Raw genomic sequence first — 25709 nt, 5'->3', positions numbered from 1 at the left:
TGCACTGACATCGCACAGTACACGGGCGCCTTAGCGTTTTTCCTCCATAAAAACGCAGCCGCCGCGGTCGGGTTCGAACCCGGGAACTCCGGATCAGTAGTCGAGCGCCCTAACCACTGAGCCACCGCGGCGGGGTCAGATTCATGATGCAAAATCTACTTTTGGTACGATAAATGTCGGTGTCCCTCAGGGTTCAATTTCAGGACCACTTTTATTTATTTTATACATTAATGACATTGTCAACATTCTATTAACTCCTAATATTATTATATATGCCGATGATACTAATGTCTTTTCCTCTGGCTCCAATCTTCAAGTACTTGAACGGCAATCTAATGCCTGGCTTAACGAGTTAGCGGTTTGGCTCTCTGTTAATCAACTTCAGTTAAACGTCAGCAAAACAAAGTTTATGCTCTTTCATCCTAAAAACAAACCTTTTGATCATCGCGTCCAACTAGCTTTTAATGACTTGAACATCGAGCAAGTTTATAGTTGCCGCTTTCTAGGTGTGTATTTTCGCAGTGATATGGGGTGGACAGATCATGTAAACTGCATTAGACTAAGAATAGCCAGGTCTATTTGTGTTATCTATCGTATTAGGCATCTACTTCCACTACAGGTTAGAAGACAATTATACTTTGCCCTTGTTCATTCCCATCTTGTATACTGCAACCTGGTGTGGGGAACTTGCAACAAAACCGATTCGTATAAATTGCTTTCTCTTCATAAAAGAGCTCTACGCTCATTATGTTCAAGCCCAGTTGTCGAAAATAATGTTTTCGAAACATTTCATGTTCGCAATTTCTTTCATTCCTACAATTTGAGTTTGGCTGTTCACATTTCTTATAAAGTAAAACATAATTTCAGGTCTTTCGAAAATGCTTATAATTCAAGAAATGTTACGTATGGTTTACGTGCGGTCGCCTTATCCACTGAAAGACCTAGAACTATGGAAAACAAACTATAGATAAGCAAATTGTAACATTGTGTAATGCTTATCAGTCTGTAATAAAAACGACGTAGAAAGTCATAGTGTATCTGGTTCCAAGAAAAAACTGAAGATTCTTTTTCCTATTTAAATTCAGCTAACTTTGTATATTTTGTCCTTTGCGTTGCTTCCTTTACTGCCGAGTGTGCATATCGTGTTTTATGCCAATTGCTGTTTACTATCTTTGCATCGTTTTTTCAGTGTTTGCTATTTCTATCGTATAACTTTTGTTGCTTGTTTTGAAAGTGTCTTTTTTTTGCCATGCGGCCACTGTTCCATGTATTATAAGGGGTGTAGGCCTCGTCAGGAGGTTTGCCTCGTCTTCCTCTTTTTGCCTCACCTCGAGGGCATATTGTATTATATGGCCAAATAAAAATACTACTACTACTACTACTACTACTACTACTACTACTACTACTACTACTACTACTACTACTACTACTACTACTACTACATCGGGAGCTATTTTTTTCTTCAATTCGGTTGGACATTTGAAACTTTGTTATTTCTCATAGTTTGCAGCATGTGGATAAGTGATATGCAGCAAGAGGTTCCAAAGTATACATTATGAGACCTTTTATTTTAAATGTGCAAGGAAAACAAATAAGACAGTACCGCACCGAGAAACTAAATACAAAATGTTCAATCAGATCAATCACACGTCAATATATGAAGTATAGAAAAGGAAAGTATAGAAGGGAACGAAGACAAATATTATGTAAATAAAATAAAACGCGAATTTAAGTCACAGGAAAGATTCCGCGTATAAAATAAATAGTGTGTAAACCTGTCCGATGCATGTACGAACAATGTACGAAGGATGGTACGTATCTGACAAATGAAATCTTAATACACAGTAAAGGAGTAAACTTCCAGGGTAATAAAAAACACAACTGCAGTAATTTTTTTCTTTCTGCAACGCTGCCAGAAAAAAGCCGTGCTACTGTTTTCATTCTTAAAGTTACAAGTTCAGAGCTTGGTGGAATTCATGCCACGTACGGTAAAGGCATAACAGATCTTAATGATTTTATTTTTGTATGATGTAAAATTAAAATCCTCCGGATATATCCTGTCTTTCCTCAGGAAGTAAGGAGCAGTAATATCGGCTTAATCAACAAATAATTTTTCAATTTGTTTTTGAGCACTTCTTCGAGCAAAAGTAACTTCTCAGCGAAAGTAAGATACCCATGAGTCCCTGTATTCTGTTAATCACTTCTAAGACGTATACTTTACGTTCTTAATTACCCACAGATTAAACTTACGCTGACTTGAACACATAGACAGAAGAATTTATGATTAATTTTCGTGTATAATATAGTCGCTGCTGAAATAGAGTCCATCATCATCATTCTATCTACTACAGGACTGCGGCCTCAACTTTATCTATCGAATTAACCCTAACCTGCCAGTAGAGCCCAATTGGTACAGAATATACTTATACTCCTTTCACAAGGGCACTCTCAATACCCATTGAGCCAACGACCTTCGGAGGAATATAAATGGACCGCTGCCAAAAGGCGAACTTCAATGATCATTGCGTAATGATCACGCGATCGGACAGATGCCGCTACGCATACCAACACTGATTACAAACAGGAAGTGAAGCAGAGTAAGACAACACGAATATTGAAGTAAGAGCTATTTCTACTGAGAGTTTTTTTTTTCGGAAAAAAGTATTCAAATAATTCACAGCTCGGCTCAGTACAGAGGCAGCGATGGCGGGGCCACGAAGTCAGCAATGCAACATTCATTCAGAAGCATAGATTTTTTTGGCGGCGAAGCAGCCATATATTGATCGCCCTTGTGACTTCCATACCTACTATCATTTCAGGAGGGCAGCAATGGCGTAGAGGTGAAGCCTGCGCCTCGTGTGCAAGAGGACCAGGGTTTGACTCTGGTGCCGGGCGATTCTCCACCGGGTTTGAAAAAAAAAAATACGCGTGTCGATGGAATTGCATAACCAGGCCTGGGGTGCGGCCTGATCTCGGTGACCAGAACTGACGACACACGCCCTCATGAGAACAGGATTTGGCCATCCTGGTGTAGTACTTGGCCACAACCTTCTATAATCAAACTAATTAACCCTCGGCCCTCAGTCCCCAGCGGCTGCGGAGCAACTGACCACGGCGGCGGTCTGACCTGTGACGCAGCGGAGGGTGCTAAGAATCTCTGGCTCCGGACAGGCCGCCATTGGAAATCAACCTGGCAATTTTTGCTCCAGAACATCATCCAGTGAGGCTAAAGTATTAAATGGGATATCATATAGCTTAGTGAGGTTAAGACAGATGAGCCGTATGTAGTACTGAAGCGCGGGCACGTACTGTTCTATCGGGGATCAGCGGACAGACGAGAGTTAGGTGCAGGATTCTCCATCAATCGGGATATAGCTGGCAACATAAAGAAGTTTTGTAGGATTAACGAAAGCTATCGTATTTAGGCTTAAAAAGAGGTGCAGCAGAAGGTGGTGCATGCCTACGCGCCTACATTCAGCCATGATGACCAGATAGTTGAAAGATTCTAAGAATACGTGGAATCGGCAGTCAACTAAGTGACATCACAGTACAGTGTACTAATGGTCGACTTCAGTGCAAAGGTAGGCAAGAAGCAGGCCGGAGGCCAGGCGGTAGGCGACTATGGCACACAGACTCCAGAAATGCCAGGAGGGAGTTGTTAGTAGATTTCGCAGAAAGAAATAACATACGGATCATGACTACCTTCTTCCGGAAATGAAAGAACAGGAAGTGGACGTGGAAGAGCCCCAATGGTGAAACTAAAAATGAAACCGATTTCATACTGTGCGGTCACCCTGGCATAGTGCGGGACGTGGAGGTCTTCGGAAAGGTGCGTTGTAGCTACCACAGAATGGTAAGGTCTCGAATTAGCTTATATTGGAAGAGGAAACGGCAGAAACTAGTGAAGCGGTGAAGAGGAAATTAGGCATTGGTAGAAACCAGATGTATGCATTATGAGACGAAGAGGCCAATGTCGTTAGCAAAATGGATAACATAGTTAAAATAGCCGAAGAGTTATGCACAGATCAATACAGTAGCCAACGTATTAAGAACGTGAATGAGAAAGACAGTAGCGCACAACAAGGGGACATCCCACAAGTAACGAAAGAGGAAGTAAAGAAAGCCTTAGGAGCAAAGCAAGGGGAGAAAGCAGCTGGTGAGGATCACATACAAGCAGATCTGTTCAAGAACGAAAGGGAAATTTTACTACATAAACTAGCCGCCCTGTATGGGCAATGCCTTATGCCCTCGACCGTACCAGAAGCTTGGAGCAACGCTAACATTATCTCAATCCATAAGAAAGGAGACGTAAAGAAATTGACAAATACAAACCGATCAGCTTGCTATCCGTTGCCTACAAGGTATATACTAACGTAATCGCTAGCAGAGTCAGGACAAACACTTCAATCAACCAAATGATCTGGCAGGCTTTCGTACAGGATACTCCACATTAGATTATATTCACACTACCAAACAGGTGCTAGCGAAATGCGCAGAATGTAATCATGGTGGAAATGTCCAGCGCAGATAAAAACGAGGACACAAGGAAGACACATGGAACAGACGAGCGCTGACTTACAACAGTTCATTTCGAAGCACGGACCAGTATTTATAGCTCAAAAACCAGGCAATTATCACACATGCGCAGTAGGTGACACATTCATATGTTGGCGCAAATGTAACAGCTCCTTACCAGTAAGAGCAATACGTAGCTTGGCCACGCAGAGCCCACCCAACCGGTCAATCATTTCAGTCTGTATGATCACTCGAGTCAGTTGGCAGCCATTTTTGGCGATAACAGAGCAATATTCGTAAACAGGCTGACACACGAGCTCTTCATCATAATCGCTATAATTTCATCTTTACCCTTTTTTTCTGACATTTCCTGCAGTGTGCGTTCTTTCTTATATTTCCTACAGTCTGCGTGCAGAAACCATGCTCGCCGTTAAGACACATTATTGCAATGTTCTCGGAGGCGGTCGTTCAAACACCTACCGCTTTGTCCTACATTGCTCTTCCCACATTTCAAAGGGATGCTGTAGACAATGGAATGCGTACATTCTACGAACTTTGTTCAGTGCTTCTTTTTGCAGTTAAGACTCTTGGAATCACTGGGCCTGGACAGTCTGCACACTTTTTGCAGCTTATCGGGGGCAGAGAAAACAACTTTTGCGTTCCCGCATTCGCCGATCTTTCTTAGGCGATGAGACAGGCCATGAATGTACGGGATAACAGCAATCCGTTTTGTTGAAGGCGGAAGTGACGTACGAGTCTATTTTGAGCACAGGCGCTTAAGAAGGGCTTCCGCGACGTTGATCAAAATATGAGTAGGATACCCCGCGCTTCTGAGACGAAGGGTCTGTTCACTGAAGCTAGCGGCCATTAGCTCAGGACTAGATTTACAAAGCGCATTTTTCAAGCATAACCCTACAAATTTCCTCTTTACCAGTTTGGAATGCGCGGAGCCGAATTGAAGCAGTGGGTTCTTAGCGCGTGGCTCGTGCTTACATTAGATCTGTTCGTTACGAAATAAAAGCCTGATATCCAGAAATCGAATACTGTCGTCAGAGGGCATCTCATGCGTTGATTCTAGCGGCGACAAGCCTGTACCTAAAGAGGTGAGCGTGTTAGTAGCTAGTACTTAAAAAGAGTCCGTACTGAAGTCATGGAATATTAAAAAACCATAAACATCCATAAAATCTTGGTTCCTTTAAAATTTTGTAGGCAGCTACAAAAGGCACTGTCAAGATGAGCTAAAAACAAATCACTAAGAACCGGGGCAATAGAGGAACCGATAAAAATTCCCTCCTTCTGCAAATACGGGCGGCCATGCCATTGGATAAAGTTGACCGAAGCTAAAACCTAAAAACTTCTAAGAAGCCACTGCTTGACATTCCAGTTTCATTCATAAAAGCTACGTTTCCGAATATATCAATACAGTCCTGGACACAAGAGAGCAAGCCTGACTGTGGCAGCGAACAGAAAAGATCCTTTATGTCTACGGAGAACACCCTGAGGTTTCTATGAGATGAACACTCGAGGCAATTCAAGACGGCCTCAGAGTTCTTGACCTGGAAAGGGTCTTCGATGCGTAACAGGTCGAACTTTTCTTTGAAGAAGCAAGGCAATGAACTCTTGCCAAGTGTGCTCGTGTTATTTTGTCCTCGTCTTTATTTGCGCTGTACATTTCCATCGTGAATCACCAACATGCCCAGACTGCCGCCTTATAGAATATACCCAATTCCTACATACAGCCTTTTTCGAATACGAGAAAGCATTTGATTCAGTGCAAACATCAGCAGCCATGCAGACATTGCTGAATCCGGGTGTAGAACAGCCGTATGTTAAAATACTGCAAGATATGTATTACGACTCCACAGCTACTATAATGCTCCACAAAGTCAGCAATAAAATCCGAATAAGGAAAGGCGTCAGGCAGGGAGACGCGATCTCGCCAATGCTATTTACCGCCTGTTTACAGGAGGTATTCCAAGGCCTGAACTGGGTACAGTCGGAGATGAGAGTCAATGGAGAATGCCAAATAATTAGCTATTCGCTGATGACATTCCTTTTCTAGGTCACTCATGAACTGCAAAGCATGTTCAATGGGCTAGACAAGCAGAGCAAAACAGTGGGTAATGTAGTAATGTTCAACAGTCTAGTATGTTCAACAGTGAAGCAAGGGAGCAGGTGTTACCAATTGGTAGCGAGGGGCTGGAAGCCGTAAGGCAATATGTGTACCGCTGATCGGAATCATGAAAGGAAATTAACTAGAAGAATAAGAATGGCGTGGAGCGCAAATGGCTGGTTCTCTCAGGTCATGAATGGCGGTTTACCAATATTCCTCAAGAGAAAAGTATACAGGAGCTGTATCTTACCGGAACTCACCTATAGGACATAAACGTGGAGGCTAACGAAAGGAGTACAGCTTAAGCTAAGGACAATGCAGCCTGCTATAGAAAGAAATCTCATAGTTGTAATGTTACAAAACAGGGAGCGGGCAGAGTGAGTGACGGAACAAAGGCGTGTTAATGACATCCTAGACGGAATCTAGAGGGAAAAATGGGCTTGGGCAGGGCATGAACCGGGAAGGCAAGATAACCGCTGGTGTTTTAGGGTGACAGAGTGGATTCCAAGAGAAGGCAAGCGCCGCAGGTGACGGCAGAAAGTTAGGTGGGCGGATGAGACAGAAGTTTGCGGAGAATATGGAGGCTGCAGCTGGCAAAGGACAGGGTTAATTGGAGAGACATGGGAGAGGCCTTTGTCCTGCAGTGGGTGTAGTCAGGCTGATAATGATGATGGTGATCATTTAAGCACTTTCGAAGCACTCGTAGATTTCGGTTGTCGGAAACTGCGCTAGATGTGAAACCGACCGACACGCACTGGAACACGACGCAACATGAACAGCGTTGGTTTGTTTACATCTGACCACCAGACTCGCCGCAGAGCTGTTAATATATTTATGAAATAAAAAGTTATTTATGAACTGGTTAATATGGTCTAGAGTTGTGTTATGAAATAAAAAAGATGTTTTTTATTTCGAGTTTTTATGTACTTTTTTTAACTAACATGAGTGCGAGTCTGTTTTCAGTGGCCCTTGAGATTCCAATGCCACTCGCGAACCCCAGTTGAGTCGAAGTCTGTTGGCTTCAATGGCCATTGCAAGCTGCCGTATGGAACTGGCCGTGGAACTGGAAAATAACTGTTATTGGCAGTGTGCATGATTGCCGGGATCTTCGATAGACCACGTGTATTATTCGTACCGGATGATTTTTTTAAATGTTTAACGTTTGCATTTGTAATGCAGGAAATACAGACACAGTTTGTACATTTTATGTTGTGAAATGATAATAAATAATTTCGGCGACGACACCAAGCGCTGGGACGCCATTTTGTCAGAGTGAATTGCGGGAAAGCAAGCTTAACGAGCTTAAAACAGCGTATTCTTGTGGTCTCTGATATTTCAAACCACAATATCGATACATAAAATTTAAAAAATGGGCTCCCGTAGGGTTCAGTGTTTACGGCCTCCAATTTTCCATAGCAATCTTGTGTTCTAAAACCAAAGTTTTTAAAGTTGATTTGTTACTTCAAGATAATTAACAGTCTTTCGAAAGAGTTGCATCAAGTACATAATGTCCGTATTGCGGTACTATCCAAGTGCACGGAGAGTTCCGGCGTATCCGACACAGTATGTAGTAACATTTCTAAACGTAGACAAAAAGCATCCGGCATAGCTTCGTAAGTGAGCATTACCCCTTCAGTGAAAATATATTTTTAGGGTTCTTTTAAATTTTTCCCGAATACAAGAGCTGTCTTTGGACATGGAAAAAAAACACCTGCCTGGTGAATATTTCATTGTTGTTTGGTTTCAACGTGATCTTTAACAAATGCACAAATCATGCAGAAATAGTGAGTTTTGCATTTCTCCGATCCACTTTTTTCACAATGAACTCAAGATTTAAACTTGCTGAAGCTGATATCCGAATACATGCACAAACAAATCTGCCGCAGCTGACTGCCGCAGGCCCTAGGCAGAATCCCATAGGCAGTATAAGAAGGTTCTCGCGTAGCTTCCGCCCTCACCGCTCGATCAAGTTCCTACGTGGAACTCGCGGTGATAAAGGACGTGCTACGTCCGCCGCTATGGACGAGGGTGGCACTGGTGAACACTCTAAAGGTTACGTTACACTAGACATAAATACTCCCGAAAGAAAAAAAATTTAATAGCCGCCGCCGCCGCAGCTCAGTTAGTAGAGCAGCGGACGCAATATTCGGAGGTCGGGGGTTCAGATCCCACCGTTGGCTTGTGGTTGTTGTTCTCATGCTTTATAATCAATTACCTTTAAAAGAATCATTCAAACATAAATGTCATATTAGTATCCTATTGATGAACACCACAAAATTAAGAACAAAACGTCCCCTGTGCTCCATGGTTTTGGTGACTGTTGGCTTTCGTTATGTATGCAATAATGAGCTCCTCTTTTTCCTTGCCTTGACTGCTAAAAAGCTAACTAGGACCTCGATTCTAGCAGTCTTAATGCCATAGCCAGCAGAAGAGAATTCTCACAAAGCTTCTACCCTCCCTGTTCGATCACGTTCCTACGTGGCACTGGCGATAATACAGGACGTATACTACGACCGCCGCTGGTGAACACTCTCAAGGCTCGCTTATACTACACATCGATATCTCCGAAACCAGAAGATCGGACAAACGTCACCTTAGCTAAGTTCATAAAGCACAGGACGTGAAATTCAGGGATCTTGGGTTCGGATCCCACAGGCAGGATGTGTTTGCTCTTGCTTCTGCTTTCCAATCTGTTATCTTTAAAGGAATCATAAAAAATAAATGCAATACTAATATTATTTTGATAAACACCACCAAATTATGAGCGAAAGACATCCCATATGCACCTTTGGTTTCGGTCACTGAAAAAAAAATGAAAACTGGTTTTTGAGGAAAGGAAATGGCACAGAAATTGTCGCACATATCTCGGTGAGACCCGAACCGCGCCGTAAGGGAAAGGATAAAGGAGGGAGTGAAAGAAGAAAATAAGAGGTGCTGTAGTAGAGTGCTCCGGAATACTTTCGACCACATGGGGATCTTTAACGTGCACTGATGTCACACAGTACACGGGGGCCTTTTGCGTTTCGCCTCCATCGAAATGGGGCCGCCACGGCCGGGTTCGATCCGGGAACTCTGGCTCAGTAGCCTTGAGTCCGAACCACTGAGCCAGCGCAGCGGATCGGTGAATGTTGGCCTTCGTCAACTCTGGAAAAAGCATTTCTGAACCGGAAAGACTTAATGGGCGCAGTTTTTTACATTTTGCAAGATTTCACTATAACGATCAAAATATCCGCAGATCTCCTTTCGGCAGGCTTGCATTCTTTTGTTATTACCGGTTTTGCTCTCCAAAAAAGCTTTCGACCATTGGTGTTCTATGGCAGCCTTAACTGCTAGATGAGATCAATGGAAACGATAAAAAAATTTTTGCTGCACATCGGAAGAATGGATCATTACCTTCAATATTTCTATACCACTAGCTTAACATTTTCCAACATTCAAAATTTTTGTCCAAGAATGTTGGACATCAAGTTGCTCTTGTTTGAATATCATGTTTTTTTTTTAGTCTGATTACGTTTCTTCGAAGTTTCCAGATTTCCAGCAATGCTGACGACGTGGATTTTTTATTTATTAGACGTTTCATTCGAATCATTTTAGCATCGAAGAGTCGGTGATGATGTGGGTTCTTTGGCTGCATTTTTAGAAAGCACTGTAAAATTCTGCATCAAACATTCTTTTCCACTAAATATAAAAAGGAAATATCTTACCGTCCTGTGGATAACGAGATGCAAATTGCGTCTTTTTTCCCATGTTGCCAGACTACGCCTTTCTACAAGAAATTTCCACCCTTTGCTTAATGCGCAATTTAACAAAGCTAAAGAAAAACTGCGTGTTAAGGCTAACTAGTAAAACATTTTTAGCACAGGTATAAGCTTAGTAATAAACAAAGTGTACTAGTCTTAATAACTTTCTGGACTCGTGGTGAGCCTATCTCTGAGTAGCTAATTAGGGCCGCTGTTTGAATACATATTTCCGATTAGCGCTTTCAAGTAATAGCCTTGAAGAGCGTTTTTGTGCCAGTTGCTCGCAGTGCTCTATTCAAGGTGACTCCATAAGTGCCCAAGGCATCCTTAACCTCATACTAAACTTAAATACATAGATAAGCATCCCTAGACGATATTTATAATATTTTCGTCGTTGCTCTCTTTGCTCTAGCCGTTCTTTTCCAGAAATCGCTATCGTATGCCATAGCCCCTGCATACTGGACTCTTTCAAAAGTTATTCCTTCTTTGAAATATGCAGCGCCCGGCTATTGTACAACTATTAACCCATTTCGCTGACGTATTCACTCATGCAAACACTTTAAAGAAACAGTTCACGAGCACATTACCTAGGTTCTTGTAGCTGTTAACATTTTGGCATAGTTCAGCACAGCATCCGTCTACCTCTACACCATTCCACAAGTTACTGGATTTTCAAGCGACGTTGTTAGCTGCAGTGATAGAGGTAACCAGGTTGACGCTTCTATATATCGACACACCTAAAGCCTGGGATACGATTCCCCTTCGTAACTGTTTCTGAAAGCTCAACACGATATTTAAAATCCCGTCTGTCGCGAAGTGGATATCGAGATTTCTTTCTAATTACACAGTGTACTTTTCTTTCATCTCCTCTTGGTGTAAAGCTGTTGTATGGCAAGGATCCGTTCTCAGGCCTCTACTATACTCGCTGTACATGCTCGATTTAAAACGAAATATTTTTTTTTCTCTGACGCACATGATCGCCACCACATATACTCGTCATTATCATCGCTCTGCTAACGGTCTGTCACATGACGAGTGGAAATCAATTTTTGGAAATATGTGTCATTTTTCGAAAGGCGCAGAGCCTTCGCTTTACAGTTATTTTTAAGTAGTAACTCTTTTAAGCGTGCATCCCAAATCAAATATTTAGGTGTTTTTTTCCCTCTAACTTGTGGTCAAAACACGTGAACACAAAAACTTCGAGGACGCTTAATCCACCTTTTAAGAGCTTAGAAGAAATAGCATGACATGTCACACATGTCGCTCCCCGTCGTTCAGAGCACAAAGGCTGTGTTTAATTGGCAGCTATGTTTACGATGATAGCTGACTCGAATTTACGAAGTGTTTGTTGCCTACTCTGCGGTGCGACTATCGCACTAAATGAACGCTCCCGAGTGGAATGGTGGTAGCGCGCCCTGCTCGCGACCCAAAAGGCAGCGCGAAAGGTCCTCTTTTTCCTATTAAAGTACCGTAAGTGTTTAAGGCGTAACGCATTTAAATGCCGTAGTTATTTAAAGTGTGCCAAAGAATACGCCTAAATTTGACAAGTATATAGATTAAAAGGATATATACGTTGTTTGATAAGAATTTCATGCGGACCGCAGCAATAGAAGCTGCTGCAGGGTTATTTATCAAAGAACTTACTAATTTGAGTCGTTACCACTTTGTCAGCGACAATACCAGGGGGCTAAGGTCTCGTTTTATGTGTGGGATAAGCTAACTTTCTAATAGGGTATGAAGAGAAAGTGCACATTTTCTGACACATATAAACTGAGTGTAAAGCGCGGCATCTGCTTAATCATGACACAAATGTCTTTTGATATGGAATACGATTGCGCGGGATTCATTTTACCTGTAAGAGTGATCGGTAGCCGCCTAGTCCTCCTTTCCTGGAACGCCGGTTCTCTTCTCAAGGATGAATGAGAATGAATATGTGTGATCTGCAAAGAACTGGAAATGAGTAAAGGTTTTGATACACTAACTGGACATCAGGAGACGAAAAATTCGGACTGAATGTTTCATTGTGACTGGTTCTACACTGCGTGTTTGAGATTGCTTTTATTTCAAAAGCATTGCAGGCCACTTACGACAACACATGAAAGAAGACAAATACGCAGACAACACAAGCGCTTGATAGACGAACATGAAGAAAGATAGCACGACGTACTATAAATGGAACTCAAAAGCGCAGACTGCTGGGCGAGTTGGTGTTGCATTGCAGACCACGTACGTTCTGTTGTCTGCGTATTCCTGTATTCGTTCGTGTGCGCTCGTATGTGGTCTACAGATAAGATAGCTGTCGCTCATCGTTTGGTACCGTATAGGGTCTCGCAGGCAGCTGGCAATAAAAGGGCAGATAGTTACGATGGTGTATTTCAATGACGAAAAGGAACTCTGGGTAAACAACGCCAGAGAGCAAGGTATTTCTGCCTAATGTTTGCGCAACCGTCAGATGTAGAAAAGATTCGTAAATAGGTAGTAATCACTCATTGGCACGCACCTAAATGCAGCCATAAGGTCATAAAAGGAAACTCTGCAGCTGTTACAGAAACTTCGTAGGTGAAGAAAAATTCTGCCCGGACTGAGGTTTGAACGAAATCGCCTCACCAGAGTAGTCACTCTATGAACTCATCTAACTTGGATAGCTAGAATGCGGTACTGCGAGAGCGAAATGACAAACAACTCGTAGTGGGAGCAGTGTTGGGTCAATGTTCACGGTAAACACCCAAGGTGGGGTAGATTTGTAAGAACGAAGCAATTGTTGGCTTCCACTGAAGAGCAGCCGCCGGTTGAAACCCAGGAGCGGGACGAAGTTTTCTTCAACTACAAAATTTCTATTCAAGCTTCATAGCTTTCCACTGCAGCCGTACGGCTGCGCTTGTGGGGATTCAACTAAGGAATTATTCGCTTATTATACCAAACTATTTTTCGTTTACACAACTCCCATTACCCAAGCATTCGCATCAGAGTTGCCGAACACTAGGAGAAAACTAACCATTGCAAACCGGCGGGTACGTGGCGTCACTGGGGATCCAGAGGACAGAAGGGTCGTTTCTAGGGGAATTCTTAGGGTCATCGTGGGAGGGATGTGCCTCTATGTGCATAATCTTGATATCATACTGAGTTGTAACATGCTCTTGTGGTTTCGAGCATTTTGTTGCATGCGTAGCATTGCGTTCATTTTCTTGATGCTGGCTCTGCATTCTCTTACCGCGTGGTCATGGAAATTGCTGATCTTTGAAGTGTCTGGATTCTTTCGCACATCGCTCAGAAAGAATAACAGGTGAGTCGTATGTTAGTTCGTGCGTGGCCCGATATTCTCAGGAGTACCTGCGACGTCTATTGTTGCACTCGCTACTTGAGGGCAAAATAACTTCACTTGCAATCACACAAACACCTCGAAGAGCGTTAATCAGCCAGAGGGAACTCCTAGCCAAATTTTTAGATAACGAAGTGCAGTGGTTCTTGACCTTCTGTCGATAAGCGCGCACTCAACGGCATTTACCCTCAGGACACGCCACGTGTCTGTTTGCCTGCATTGATAGCACGCTCTATATTGAGCGTTCCTTTTTAGATAAAGAAACAAGAAAGGCTGCACTCAAGTCTACAGAAGGCCACCAAGCGGATGCCAGTGTTGGCCACTTGTTTATATATGTGTGGAGCAACGCGGCAATTAAAAAGAAACATTTGCTTATCGCTTATTACTGCATCAAGATTTCCAACTATACTACAAGCTCCCACAGGCACATGTAGCGAAATTCATTGTTATTCCCTGAAATGGGCGTCAAACCGAACCCAGTCATTTTTTATGAAATATTCACAGTTTACGTTCTATGTATTAGTGAAAAGGAACTTTGCAAACGCTACATTTTTTCCAGTAAGTTGGTTTTTGTGGCGCCAAAGTTAGCAGGATCATCATGCACATCATGCAACACCATCATGCATCAAGCACTACATGATTTTCTCCGCTTAGATTTCTAGGCAAACCAGCTGAGCATTTCACATTAGTTATAGCCCCTTTGGAGCATTACGTTGTTTTAAAACTTGAAACTAGCGAGCGAACTACAAGTGCCTTCTTTTAAAGGGACAAGGTGTAGTAAAATGGCGTTTAAAAACTGTAAACATGCTTCTTTTGTCATATCAAGGTTACTGTACGAAAATAAGACATGGCCGACTGTGGCTAGCTCTCGGCAATTAAGACATACTAGCTTTACATCCTTAGAAGTCGGGAACTGTATGATATGTGTATTCAATTCGAAGGTTTAAAAGAAACTCTCTCAGAGCCTGCTAAGCTTGTATTCAATAGAGCGACTTTTACCGAGAGTAACTTGTTGTTTACTTCACTGTTCCACTTAAAGAGGCATTTCCTAAACTTTAACATTTGTGCTCAAGTGAGCCCATTTAAAACTTTTTTTTTTGAACTTTTCCTGCAGCGAGATTGTAACGAATGAATTTTAGCACAAAATTATGAAGGACTTTCGGGGCTCAAAGGAGCGGCAATTAGGCAGTTCCGGTGAGTATGACGGTATTGTGTAGGTGTATATTGACAACAACAACGCAGCGATGGCGTAGAGGTAGAACATCCGCATCGCGTGCAAGAGGACCGGGGTTCAAATCCTGGTGCCGCACAATTCTCCACCGGGTTTAAAAAAAAAAAATCTGCGTGTATATGGAATTGCATAACCAGGCCTGGAGTGCGGCCTGATCTCGGTGACCAGAACCGACAACGCACTTTCTCACCAGAGCAGGATTTGGCCACCCTGGTGTAGTACTTGGCCACAACCTTCTATGATCAAACCAATAAACCCTCGGCCCTCAGTCCCCAGCGGCTGCAGAGCAACTGACCACGGCGGCGGTCAGACCTGTGACGCAGCGGAGGGTGCTAAGAATCTCTGGCTCCGGACAGGCCGCCATTGGAATCTGAACCTGGCAACGTTTAACGCTAGAACTTTAGCTAGTGAGGCTAGCCTAGCAGTGCTGTTTGAGGAACTAGCGGGAATTAAATGGGATGTGATAGGGCTTAGCGAAGTTAGGAGGACAGGTGAGGCGTATACAGTGTTAAAGGACGGACACATACTGTGCTATCGCGGGTTAGAGGATAGACGAGAACTAGGTGTGGGATTCCTCATTAATAAGGATATAGCTGGCAACGTAGAGGAGCTCTACAGTATTAACGAGAGGGTGGCAGCTATAGTAATTAGGCTGAATAGCAGGTACAAGTTGAAAGTGGTGCAGGCCTACGCACCCACATCCAGCCATGATGACCAGATCGTTGAAAGTTTCTATGAGGACGTAGAATCAGCAATGAATAAAGTAAAATCGCAGTACACTGTACTGATGGGCGACTTCAATGCGAAGGTGGGCAAGAAGCAGGCTGACGACCACGCGGTAGGTGAATATGGGATAGGCTCTAGAAATAGCAGGGAGTGTTATTGGTCGAATTCGCGGATAGAAATAATCTACGGATCATGAATACCTTCTTCCGCAAACGAGAAAACAGGAAGTGGACCTGGAAGTGCCTCAATGGTGAGATTAAAAATGAAATCGACTTCATACTATGCGCTAAACCTGGCATCATTCAGGATGTGGCCGTCCTCGGAAAGGTGCGTTGTAGCGACCACAGAATGGTAAGGTCTAGAATTAGCTTATACTTGAAGAGGGAACGGAAGAAGCTAGCGAAGCAGAAGACCATTAACGAGTTAGCCGTAAGAGGGAAAACACAGGAGTTCAGGATAGCGCTGCAAAACAGATATTCGGCTTTAACTGAGGAAGATGATCTTGATGTTCATTCAATGCACGATAATCTGACATCAATAATTACGGAGTGCGCAGTAGAAGTAGGCGGTAGGACAGTTCGAAAGGATACCTTGAAGCTATCTCAGGTGACGAAAGATCTGATTAAGAAGCGCCAAAACATGAGGGCATCTAACCCTACCGATAGAATAGAACTAACGGAGCTATCAAGGTTAATAAATAAGCGCAAGGTAGCCGACATAAGCAAGTTTAATATGGAGAGAATCGAGCAGGCTATAAAGAACGGAGGCAGCCTAAAAACAGTGAAGAGGAAACTAGGCTTAGGTAAAAACCAGATGTATGCACTAAGATACAAGCAGGGCAATGTCATTAGCAATATGGATAAGATAGTTAACGTAGCCGAAGAGTTCTACACAGACCTGTACAGTAGCGAATGTAATCAGAGCGTTAATGAGAAAGACAGCAGTGCACAGCTATGCGTCATCCCGCCAGTAACGAAAGATGAAGTAAAGAAAGCCTTAGAAGCAATTAAAAGGGGAAAAGCAGCTGGGGAGGATCAGGTGACAGCAGATCTGTTGAAGGATGGAGGGGACATCGTGCTAGAAAAACTAGCCACCCTGTGTACGCAATGCCTTATGACCTCGACTGTACAAGAAGCTTGGAAGAATGCAAACATTATCTTAATTCATAAGAAAGGAGACGCCAAGGACTTGAAAAATTACAGGCCGATCAGCTTACTATATATAGCTTTCATTGATTACGAGAAAGCATTCGACTCAGTGGAAACCTCAGCAGTCATACAGGCATTGCGTAATCACGGGGTGGAAGAGCCTTATGTCAAAATACTGGAAGATGTATATCGCAACTGCACAGCTTCTATAGACCTCCATAAAGTCAGCAATGAAATTCCAGTAAGGAACGGCGTCAGGCAAGGAGACACGATCTCGGCAATGCTGTTCAGCGCATGTTTACAGGATGTGTTTCGAGGCCTGAATTGGGAACAGTTGGGAATAAGAATAAATGGAGAATACCTAAATAATCTGCGATTTAGAGCATTCGGCATACACACCTTGAGAATGTCATGGGCAAAGTGTTCTTTTTATTGCGAAGCAATACTACTTTAGGTCGCACTTCAGCCCGTTCCGTGGCGAGCCGGTGGAAGGCACCATTGACCTTTAGCGTGACCTCGCTGCGTGACGTCACACCACGTGACCTAGAGTGACGTCACAACAGCTGTGTAAAAACGGGGCCCCATCTCACGCCGTCGCGAGGCGAGGCGGTAGCCACCAACAGCGGCCTAACTCCCGCTCCTCTCACCAGGGGCGCTACGGTCGGTGTGACGTCACACCAGCTGTGTAAAACAGCTCCGCTCCTCTCGCCAAGGCAGTCATACAGCCAGATGTTACGATGGTGCCTACGAACAAGGCAGCTCGGCAGAATGCAAAGAGGAAGGATCAGCGAGCTACGGAGACGGAAGAAGAACGAGAAGAACGACTTTCTATGCGGCGTGCTTCGCAGTCACCAGGCTTAGCCAAGCTAAGCCACGGCCGTTTTTTTTTACCGAAATCCAGATTTTTGAGTATTCGCTCTACGCCGATTACCGTAACGAGGGACTGGATGAAGCCGCAGGGTGGAGTGCCGACTAGATGGACATGGCTATAACAAAAAAATGGCCAGGCTTAGCTTGGTTAAGCCAAGAATGCGTTGCATATCTCGATGGAGTTCCGTGCTGCTCCGTTCACTCGATAGGCTATTGACTCGATCGCCATTTAAACTGCCCGTGTAGCAGCGCTCGATCACCTTTGAGTCGATAGACTATCGGTTCGAGGGCCCTCGAAATGCCCGTGTGACAGGGGTATAAGACTGTCCCGGCGAAGGAGCGCAGCTCTTTTATACATATGCCGTGACGTCAATCATAGCGCAGCGCCCCTAGCGGGAGGAGCGGGAGTCAGGTGGTGGCTGCGGCGGCGCGCGACCGCGCCAGTTGGGGCCCAGCTTTTCCTCCGTGACGTCACGCGCCGGCGCAGCGCCCCTAGCGGGAGGAGCGGGAGTCAGGTGGTGGCTGCGGCCGCGCGCGACCGCGCGAGTTGGGGCCCAGCTTTTCCTCCGTGACGTCACGCGCCGGCGCAGCGCCCCTAGCGGGAGGAGCGGGAGTCAGGTGGTGGCTGCGGCCGCGCGCGACCGCGCGAGTTGGGGCCCAGCTTTTCCTCCGGCTGTCGTGACGTCACGTCACGTGGTTTGGTGGCTGCCCGGCCGCGCCCTAGGGCTGAACTGAGTGATTGCAATATGCAACGCATAAAAGAAGAGCGCGATTTTCATCCGCTGAAGAACCGACTGTTCAACAGTGCCTGTGTGCGGGGTGCTCTTTGTGTATGCTAACAAGTTGTATATACAGGTAGAGCCAACGGAATGAAAAATATGCTGCAGCGTGTTGCCGCCACACTGGATTAGAGTACGCAGCAGCTGGGCGCACAGTTGTAAAAAACAGAGGAAAGAAGATAAAAAGAAACGAAGATAGGATATTAAGAGCTGTAGTTGAGCCCTTCTGCACCGTATACAGGTACTAATGGTGGAGAATAGGGGTGTGGTAATATATACCAAGCACTATGGAATGACGTCAAAGGAAAAAGATGAAGCCTGTGGAGCCAAGCCAGAAAAGTCTGACATCATCATCATCATCAGCTCTAGGCAACCTCTGAAGGACAACGAAGAAAATGGCGTGCTATCTAAGCTGGTCACCCGCTTTAAAGGCGGGTGCCATACGGTACTATAGAAATGGAAGAATTCGCACTTGTCAGCCTAATGCATTAAGGTGTGACCAAAGGTGGGCTTTGGAATGCAGGAATATATGAACTTTTTTTGCGCAATGGCTTTTTTTTAGACTTCATCCTTACAAAGAAAAAAAAACGATTCGGTCCTATTTCTCTGGAAAAAAATAGCTTGCTTCCGTGGGGCCGCTGCCACTCGCCTGTTAAATCCAGCACTTGCTTTGAGAAGAATCTTTTTAATGTCTTCTCTTATTAGCGTAATCTTACCCGTCTCAGCCTTACTACCCACATATTACTATGTGTGTGAAGTTTAACGTCATGGAACTGCCCTTTGGCTATGAGAGAAGAGTAGTGGTGGGATCTGATCAATTTTATGCAACCGGGGCTTTATACGTGCAATAATATCGCGGACTAAACAAATGATGTCTCATTTGGCGCCAATGAAAATATCGCCGCCATTGCTGAGACTACATTTCGCTAAGTCTCTTGTAGTGAAAAGCGGAACCGCAGTACATCGATCACTAGTAAAACGGGTCAACGAGCAAGGTGTCTTCGGAAAACAAATTGAGAGCGAGAACGACCAACCAAATTATATGCATTGCTTGTACAGTACAATACTGCTCTTGGCAATGACTGGATGATCCAAGATGCAGTTCGAGAGAGCATTGGCAAATATGAGCCCTTCTTGATGTTTCCGTGCTTAGCAAACCTCAGGTTAGTCATGTGGTCTGAAATTGGCGGTATCATGTAGAAAGACCAAGGAGGCTAAATAATGCACATAGATTTCAAGCAAACTACCTTTCCAATAGTGAGCGTGGAGTTGTGGTGTCCGAACACAGCACAAATGCACTTTTTATTTGCTAGTCCTTTCCTGGAAAAGCAGCAGTCGTTTTTAGGTTCCATAGTATTTGCGTTATTATTGACCTGATTTGCCTTTTGCACGAGGTAAATTTTACAGAGCCAATTTGATGCTATTTTCTGGCAATAAAGGTCTCTCAAGTGCCAGAGCTATGATTTTATGGAGAAAAGAGCATCTGAAACAGAATTTAGGAAAAGGGGGAGGAAGAGGAAAGGCAGGGTGGTTAACCATAAGAATAACCGGTTTGCTACCCTGCGCGGGGAGAAAGGGTTGAGGAGATGAAAAAGAAAAAGATGGAGAAAAGAGAGTAGCAGGAAATTGAAGTCACCAGGCAAAGTCCGCATGCGTTCGGTGAAGTCACATCCTATCGCACAGGCCAGAAGTCCTCAAGAAGCGGAGCAGTGCCTTAGAGGCCTTCACCGATGACGATCGCCTCGGCCAGTGGCCGAGAATCTTCAAGTCCGTCAGTGGGCGTGGATCCAGACGCTCTAGCGCATGGCAGAGAGACTGCCTTTCGGCGCTGTAGGTAGGACATTCACAAAGAATGTGTGCTTTCGTCTCACCACACCCGCAGGTGGCACAAGCAGGGCAATCATCCATACCGATTAAGAATGAGTAATGGTTGGTGAAAGCTACACCAAGCCACAGGCGACACAGCAAAGTTGCTTCACATCGTGGTAGGCCTGAAGGAGACCGGAGCTCCAGATCTGGGTCCAAGGATTTTAAACGTGAAGCAGAAATTACAGTGGCAAGGGACAACCATGCCTCTAAAAACCACGGTCTGTCTTCTCTATGTCAAGATATTTAAATACTTTTTCGGCGTTTTGCTGAGAATAAGTTCGTGCTAAAAAGAGTTTAATGCCAGAAAAATTAAGGATGCCTTGCAAACAGGAGGTCAGTTTCACTAATTAATGAAACCAATACCGAGGCTCGTTGAAATACATAATACATAGGAGTTCAGAACACGACGGTTGCATATCGTCCGCAGCAGTAGGCTCCTAACACCACGTGCGAACATGAAAGTAATCACACCTGTATTTAAAAAAAATGACAAAGAGAATGATCCATTTTGCATCGAAAAACAGTTCAAGAGATAACCGCGAGTGTAATAAGTCGCTTCCTGGGAAGAAAAACAGGGCAGTAGCCACTTGTATTTATTTGACTGTGCATATTGTTCATCAATGCAAAAACTCCACCAAAACCAACAGATAAACATGTGGCAGCTTTTCGCTGAATTCACCTTGTCAAGGCGTAGATTACCCGGCCAAATATGTCGATTGTGTTTCTTGAAAAACCAGTGGTAGTTGGGAAACATTTCATTCTAATGTGTATCGTAGCTGGGCATTTCAAGAAAGTATCTGTGTTGATCGATATACTCCGGACATTGGCGCGAAGTTTGCAACGTTTGTTTCAGTATTATCTTTGTTCATCGCCGCTGGCATGAAGCCTTATCCATTTGTTCTCACGCGAGACGCGTCATATTTCTTATTCCTTTGAAAAGATTGCAGTCGCGAGCAACAATTTCTGCGACGTTCTGAATTATTGTCGACGTTTTGATCACCTTACATGAAAATTTCATCGCTGCCTCTTTGTTGAGCATGGGCGAGTGCGACCGACATTGTGATCTTCTTCGACCGCCGAGAACTGGCTGCTAGCATCGTCGCAAGCTCAGTTTTTTTTTTTTTGAGGCACCAGTTCCGTCTAAAGAAGCAAGCTTGTTTTTCAGCAAACCAGCGTCCCTTTTAGCCAGGGTGCCTTCCAGGAAACGTGGAAAGATATTTAGTATTGTTGACGATGATGCTTAAGTTTAATGGTGTCAACTTTGGCGATGTAGTGCCATGGCGCAAGGTATTATTCTTTATGCAAGGAGGGGTCAAATACCCATTTCTCAAGCAATTCACCCCTGAGGAGATGAAAGCTAGGCCAAAGAGAAAGCTTGTACCCACTGGATCACCGGGGGGTATCCGGCGTCACTGGGGACCGAACCCCGGCCATCCGCATGCGAGGCGGAGGCTGCAACCTCTACGCCACCGCTGCTGTGTAGCAGCTTTAAGCACTAAAAGTTACAGTCCGAGAAGTAAATTTTGAAAACGGTGAACAGTGCTATGAAATAATGTAGTTTTGTGTCCCATAGTGGAAGAAACATCCACGATGTACGCAGTAGTCGAGGAGTTCAGCTCAGTATTGACCGCCTGTATTTTCCAGCGTAGACCAACGCGTCAGTATGCATGTCAATAGTTGGCCGGAATTCGGGGTCGTCGAGAATGTTCTGTTTGATCAAGTGACAGGAGTGTGCCTTGTTCAGGGCGCATTTATGGTGTACTGGCGGGGAGAAGCAGCTGCGTCTCTTCTCGGGCCTGTCGGAGAGAATTTTTTTCCGTGGTTAATTTCGAATTAAGATATTTAGGGTTGTTTTATGGACTCAGCTTCGCAGTTATTTTGTACAGGTTGGATGTGGTTTACGACAATTTATGGTGAAAAAATAAATTGTGCATAAACAGGTTTTTCCAATTGGGGACTGCCGCTACACTCATTCATTTCGCCGCCTCTGTATGAGCTGACTGTCTTCGTTCCCCCCTCATTTGACGTCGCTGTAGGTGCACTTAGCTGACAGATCTGCAAGCTCGCTCGCGTACCATGCTCCAAGAGGTTTTTTACTACTAACTTCCAAACCGCACAGCCACGTTTTTGAATATTCAGAATACATGCTCTCCGAATCTGACATGCGTTAAGAAGCACGTGGTTAAAAATAACGTATGGCTATCACATGCCTGAGAGGACCAACCATATACAGTTAATTTACTGAATTTCGCAGTAGCATTAGTCTTCTAATTTAGCTCTTTGTGATATTTAGTGCGAAAAAAAACACGAGCTCTCTGTTGTCGTAGGTACTACAGTGCTAGGATTGGGTGCTGTATATAAAGGCCACCTGGGCGACGGAAGCGAACGAGTAAAATCACATCCATTTGCGAAGCCACATTCATGGAAGTACCTTTATTAAAACAGCCCGTTATTTAGATAGGGTTGCAACGTGATTGCAATGCCGCGGGTGTGTAAACTCTATTTCAACTTAGCCAGGAGTTCGTCAATCACAGCGATAACAGGCCCGTAGATCTCCTCGAAGCACAGAAGCTCAGATTTGATTCGCTCGTAGTAGCCGGCAAGCTTGGGGTATTTAGCTTTGTCGACGAAACCACACTGAAAAAAATCAGAGAAAGCATGCGATTAATGAGTATCGCTACTCACAGCAGGAAAATTGAAAGTTGTCTACTGAGCCGGAGTACCCGGGTGCGCCCCGACTGCCGCGGCGACGTTTCGATGGAGGCGAAACGCAAAATGCGGCCGTGTGCTGTGCGATGTCATTGCACGTTAAAGATGCCGAAGTAGTCGAAATTATTCCCGAGGCCACCACTACGGCACCCCTTCCCTCCTTTCTTCTTTCACTCCTTCCTTTATCTGTTCCTTTACAGCGCAGTTCGTGTGTCCACCGAGATATCTGATCGAGTTACAGCGTCATTTTCTTCCCAAAAAACCAATTTTCAATCTAAATAATTACTGTTTCGTGCCACGCTGAGAGCAAACTGAAGTTGCCCTTAAACGAAAGACCACCCCCTTCAAATATCAAAGACGTTTCTCCACTGAAAGCAGCTTTTATAACATAGAAAAGGTCACAAAATGGCATGCAGGTATCACCACCATCGGTCGTTTTCGAAAGTAAATTAGAGACCGCCAAGACAGTTTTTGTGCGCATACCCGCGATGCTCGGCTGCACCTCCGTAAAAATGCAAGCGGCGATCACGGAGGCCTTTTCAGTGCAGACGCCAAGATTTTGAGTCATGTGGCAGGAAAATATTCATGTCCTATTTTCGCACCAGTTAGAGCGTCTTTTGCTGTCAGCCGAAGATCAAAACAACCAGAAAGTGCACAGTATCAATTTTTGTTCGAAGGAAAAATTTAAAAATTGTCGTCAGTGTCTCTTTCAAAAAAAGAGCGGCTTAAATAAATGGGAACAGAAATAGAGCTATTGCTTGATTGGTTGATTGGCGGCCCCACCGTTGCCACGGCGCCGAGGGGGCTGGTGATTCCGTTGCCGCCGCCTGGCATAAGCCAGGCTGGCCGTGCGTTTGTACAACAAAGCCGCGTTCTTAGCACAGAGCAGAGCGAGGACCGTGCAGCATTGTGCTTTTGGAAGAACTGAGTTGCCCGATTTGCCGGGCAGACGCTGACCAAGAGCACTTTATGGCGGTGACAGTGTCCAGTGTTAAACAGACACGAATTTAACATATCACCTTACAACACCTCCCCTTAAGACGTTGCTGCTGTCTCTGCTGTGCTTTCTAATCATGTCCTCTTCTTTGCAATGTTGCCGTTTCATAACAAAAAGGTGTGAACGTTAGCAGCATAAAGGTGGCGACAAAGATGCTCTGTAACCTTTCATCAACATACGTAGTCCTAGAGAGTAGAGACCAAATAGCGAAAACTAACCTATAGCCGCTGCTCTTCTAGCATTTTGTAATCTCACTGCGCAGCTACCAGATAAAATACCACCAAAAATTTTATTACGCAACTTATATAGAAAAGCTGAATTTCTTTCAAACCGTTTATTTCGTCAAAAGAAAAAAAAATCTAGTGAGAAGAAAGCGCAAGAAGAGTTGTGTATAATATATCTAGCGAAATGTGCCGAAACTCCAGATCGCATAGACCAATCGAATATCTTGTTTTTCGTGGAGCACAGTATCTAATATACGCTTGCGCTGCCTGCTTGGACATGGCGAGTGCGACAATTTGGATGCGGAGCCTACGACAGAGTACTTTGTTCACAAACTGAACATTCGGGAGACAGCAGCGAGCTGTGTGACCGAAACGAATCCACGTCTGGTCATTGCAGTGTTTGTTTGCGGCGATACGCGGGATAAAATTGAAATCCGCCCCTTCCTGCCGCAAGTCGCCTAGGACTGTTCATACCACGAGCGTTACATGCCAGTTCACTGAAAGCAACACGCATTCTTGCCTACTTTGCTCCCGCCAGTACTCACTGGCCTACAAATAGCAGAAAATGTGTAATGGTGTAATTTTACACAGATTTAAAGGTTGGTACGCTAATGGAACGCTATTAGCGCTTACTGACAGGCCGAATAGCAGCACGTGTGTTGAGAATTCCAATCTCAGTCGGGTAGGAGCACTGCTCAAGTCGTTGCGTTTGTCTTATCTCTGGCACTGCCATACATAGTGGATTTTCTTACAGTGCATTCGATGTGATTTCAGTCGAATGATTCATTACAATGCATGGCAGAGTTTACCGTTCCGCGCATGCCGTATGTTCTTTCTTTATACGTTGCCGTGGCTGCATTTTTGAATGCTCACTTTGCAGTTGGGTAAAACTTCATGTCGCCGCTATTATTCATGCCATTGTTCAAATGAAATTAGTATTTTTGGAATAAAAGCATGCTTTTTTTTCAGGTGTCGATGCCCACACGATCCCGATATTCGTGAACATGTGGGATGGCGAAACGACGTTGTGGCTGCCTTTGCGAAGTCCTTACATCGTGTACTGCTGAATTAAAACAGCTTTGCCAAGACCATCCAAAAGCTTGATCTCTTAAAACTATGTACAGGGTATAGTTTGGCAAACCAGGCGCTGTGCTTCGTTCCGCGCCCGATATTAAGCTCGGGTAAAGGGTTTGCCTCTTTCTGCATTTCATTCACAAAATGCGCTGATGCCTAAGCTTCTTGTTGGCGCAAGTATTTTCTGTTCGCCAACTACGTCCACTACCAATAAAATTCGGGGCCGGCGGGAAGGCGGTGAAGAAACAGACATCGCAGACACGCTGAGGCCTTCGCATAACATTGTGGGCGTGCATACTTGCCACTTTTTTTTTTTACTTCCGTCGACTACTACCGCAACCGACAGTAAAACATTGATGTCTAGAGGATGTTGGCTTTCCGTACCACATTGCAGC

The 25709-nt window shown here is 44.4% G+C and overlaps 1 protein-coding gene across 3 annotated transcripts in view; it reads right to left on the bottom strand.

Annotated features, from left to right (window-relative positions):
* Positions 1-22706: 22706 nt before the first annotated feature.
* Positions 22707-25709, bottom strand: part of LOC144121857 (glutathione S-transferase 1-like) — a 110045-nt gene continuing 107042 nt past the window's right edge. For 2 of the 3 annotated variants that reach the window (XM_077655272.1, XM_077655274.1), the window contains exon 8: positions 22716-22947. In XM_077655272.1, the coding sequence (XP_077511398.1) occupies positions 22810-22947 (138 nt within the window). In that variant the 3' untranslated portion in view covers positions 22716-22809. Of the gene's footprint in view, positions 22948-25709 lie in introns of all 3 variants that reach the window. The other variant, XM_077655273.1, reaches the window with a different exon arrangement.

Source organism: Amblyomma americanum, chromosome 2 (genome assembly GCF_052857255.1).
Source record: "Amblyomma americanum isolate KBUSLIRL-KWMA chromosome 2, ASM5285725v1, whole genome shotgun sequence".
NCBI classification, from domain to species: Eukaryota; Metazoa; Arthropoda; class Arachnida; order Ixodida; family Ixodidae; genus Amblyomma; species Amblyomma americanum.
Note: the sequence above shows the minus strand (reverse complement) of the source record. Positions and strands in the feature narration are given on the sequence as shown.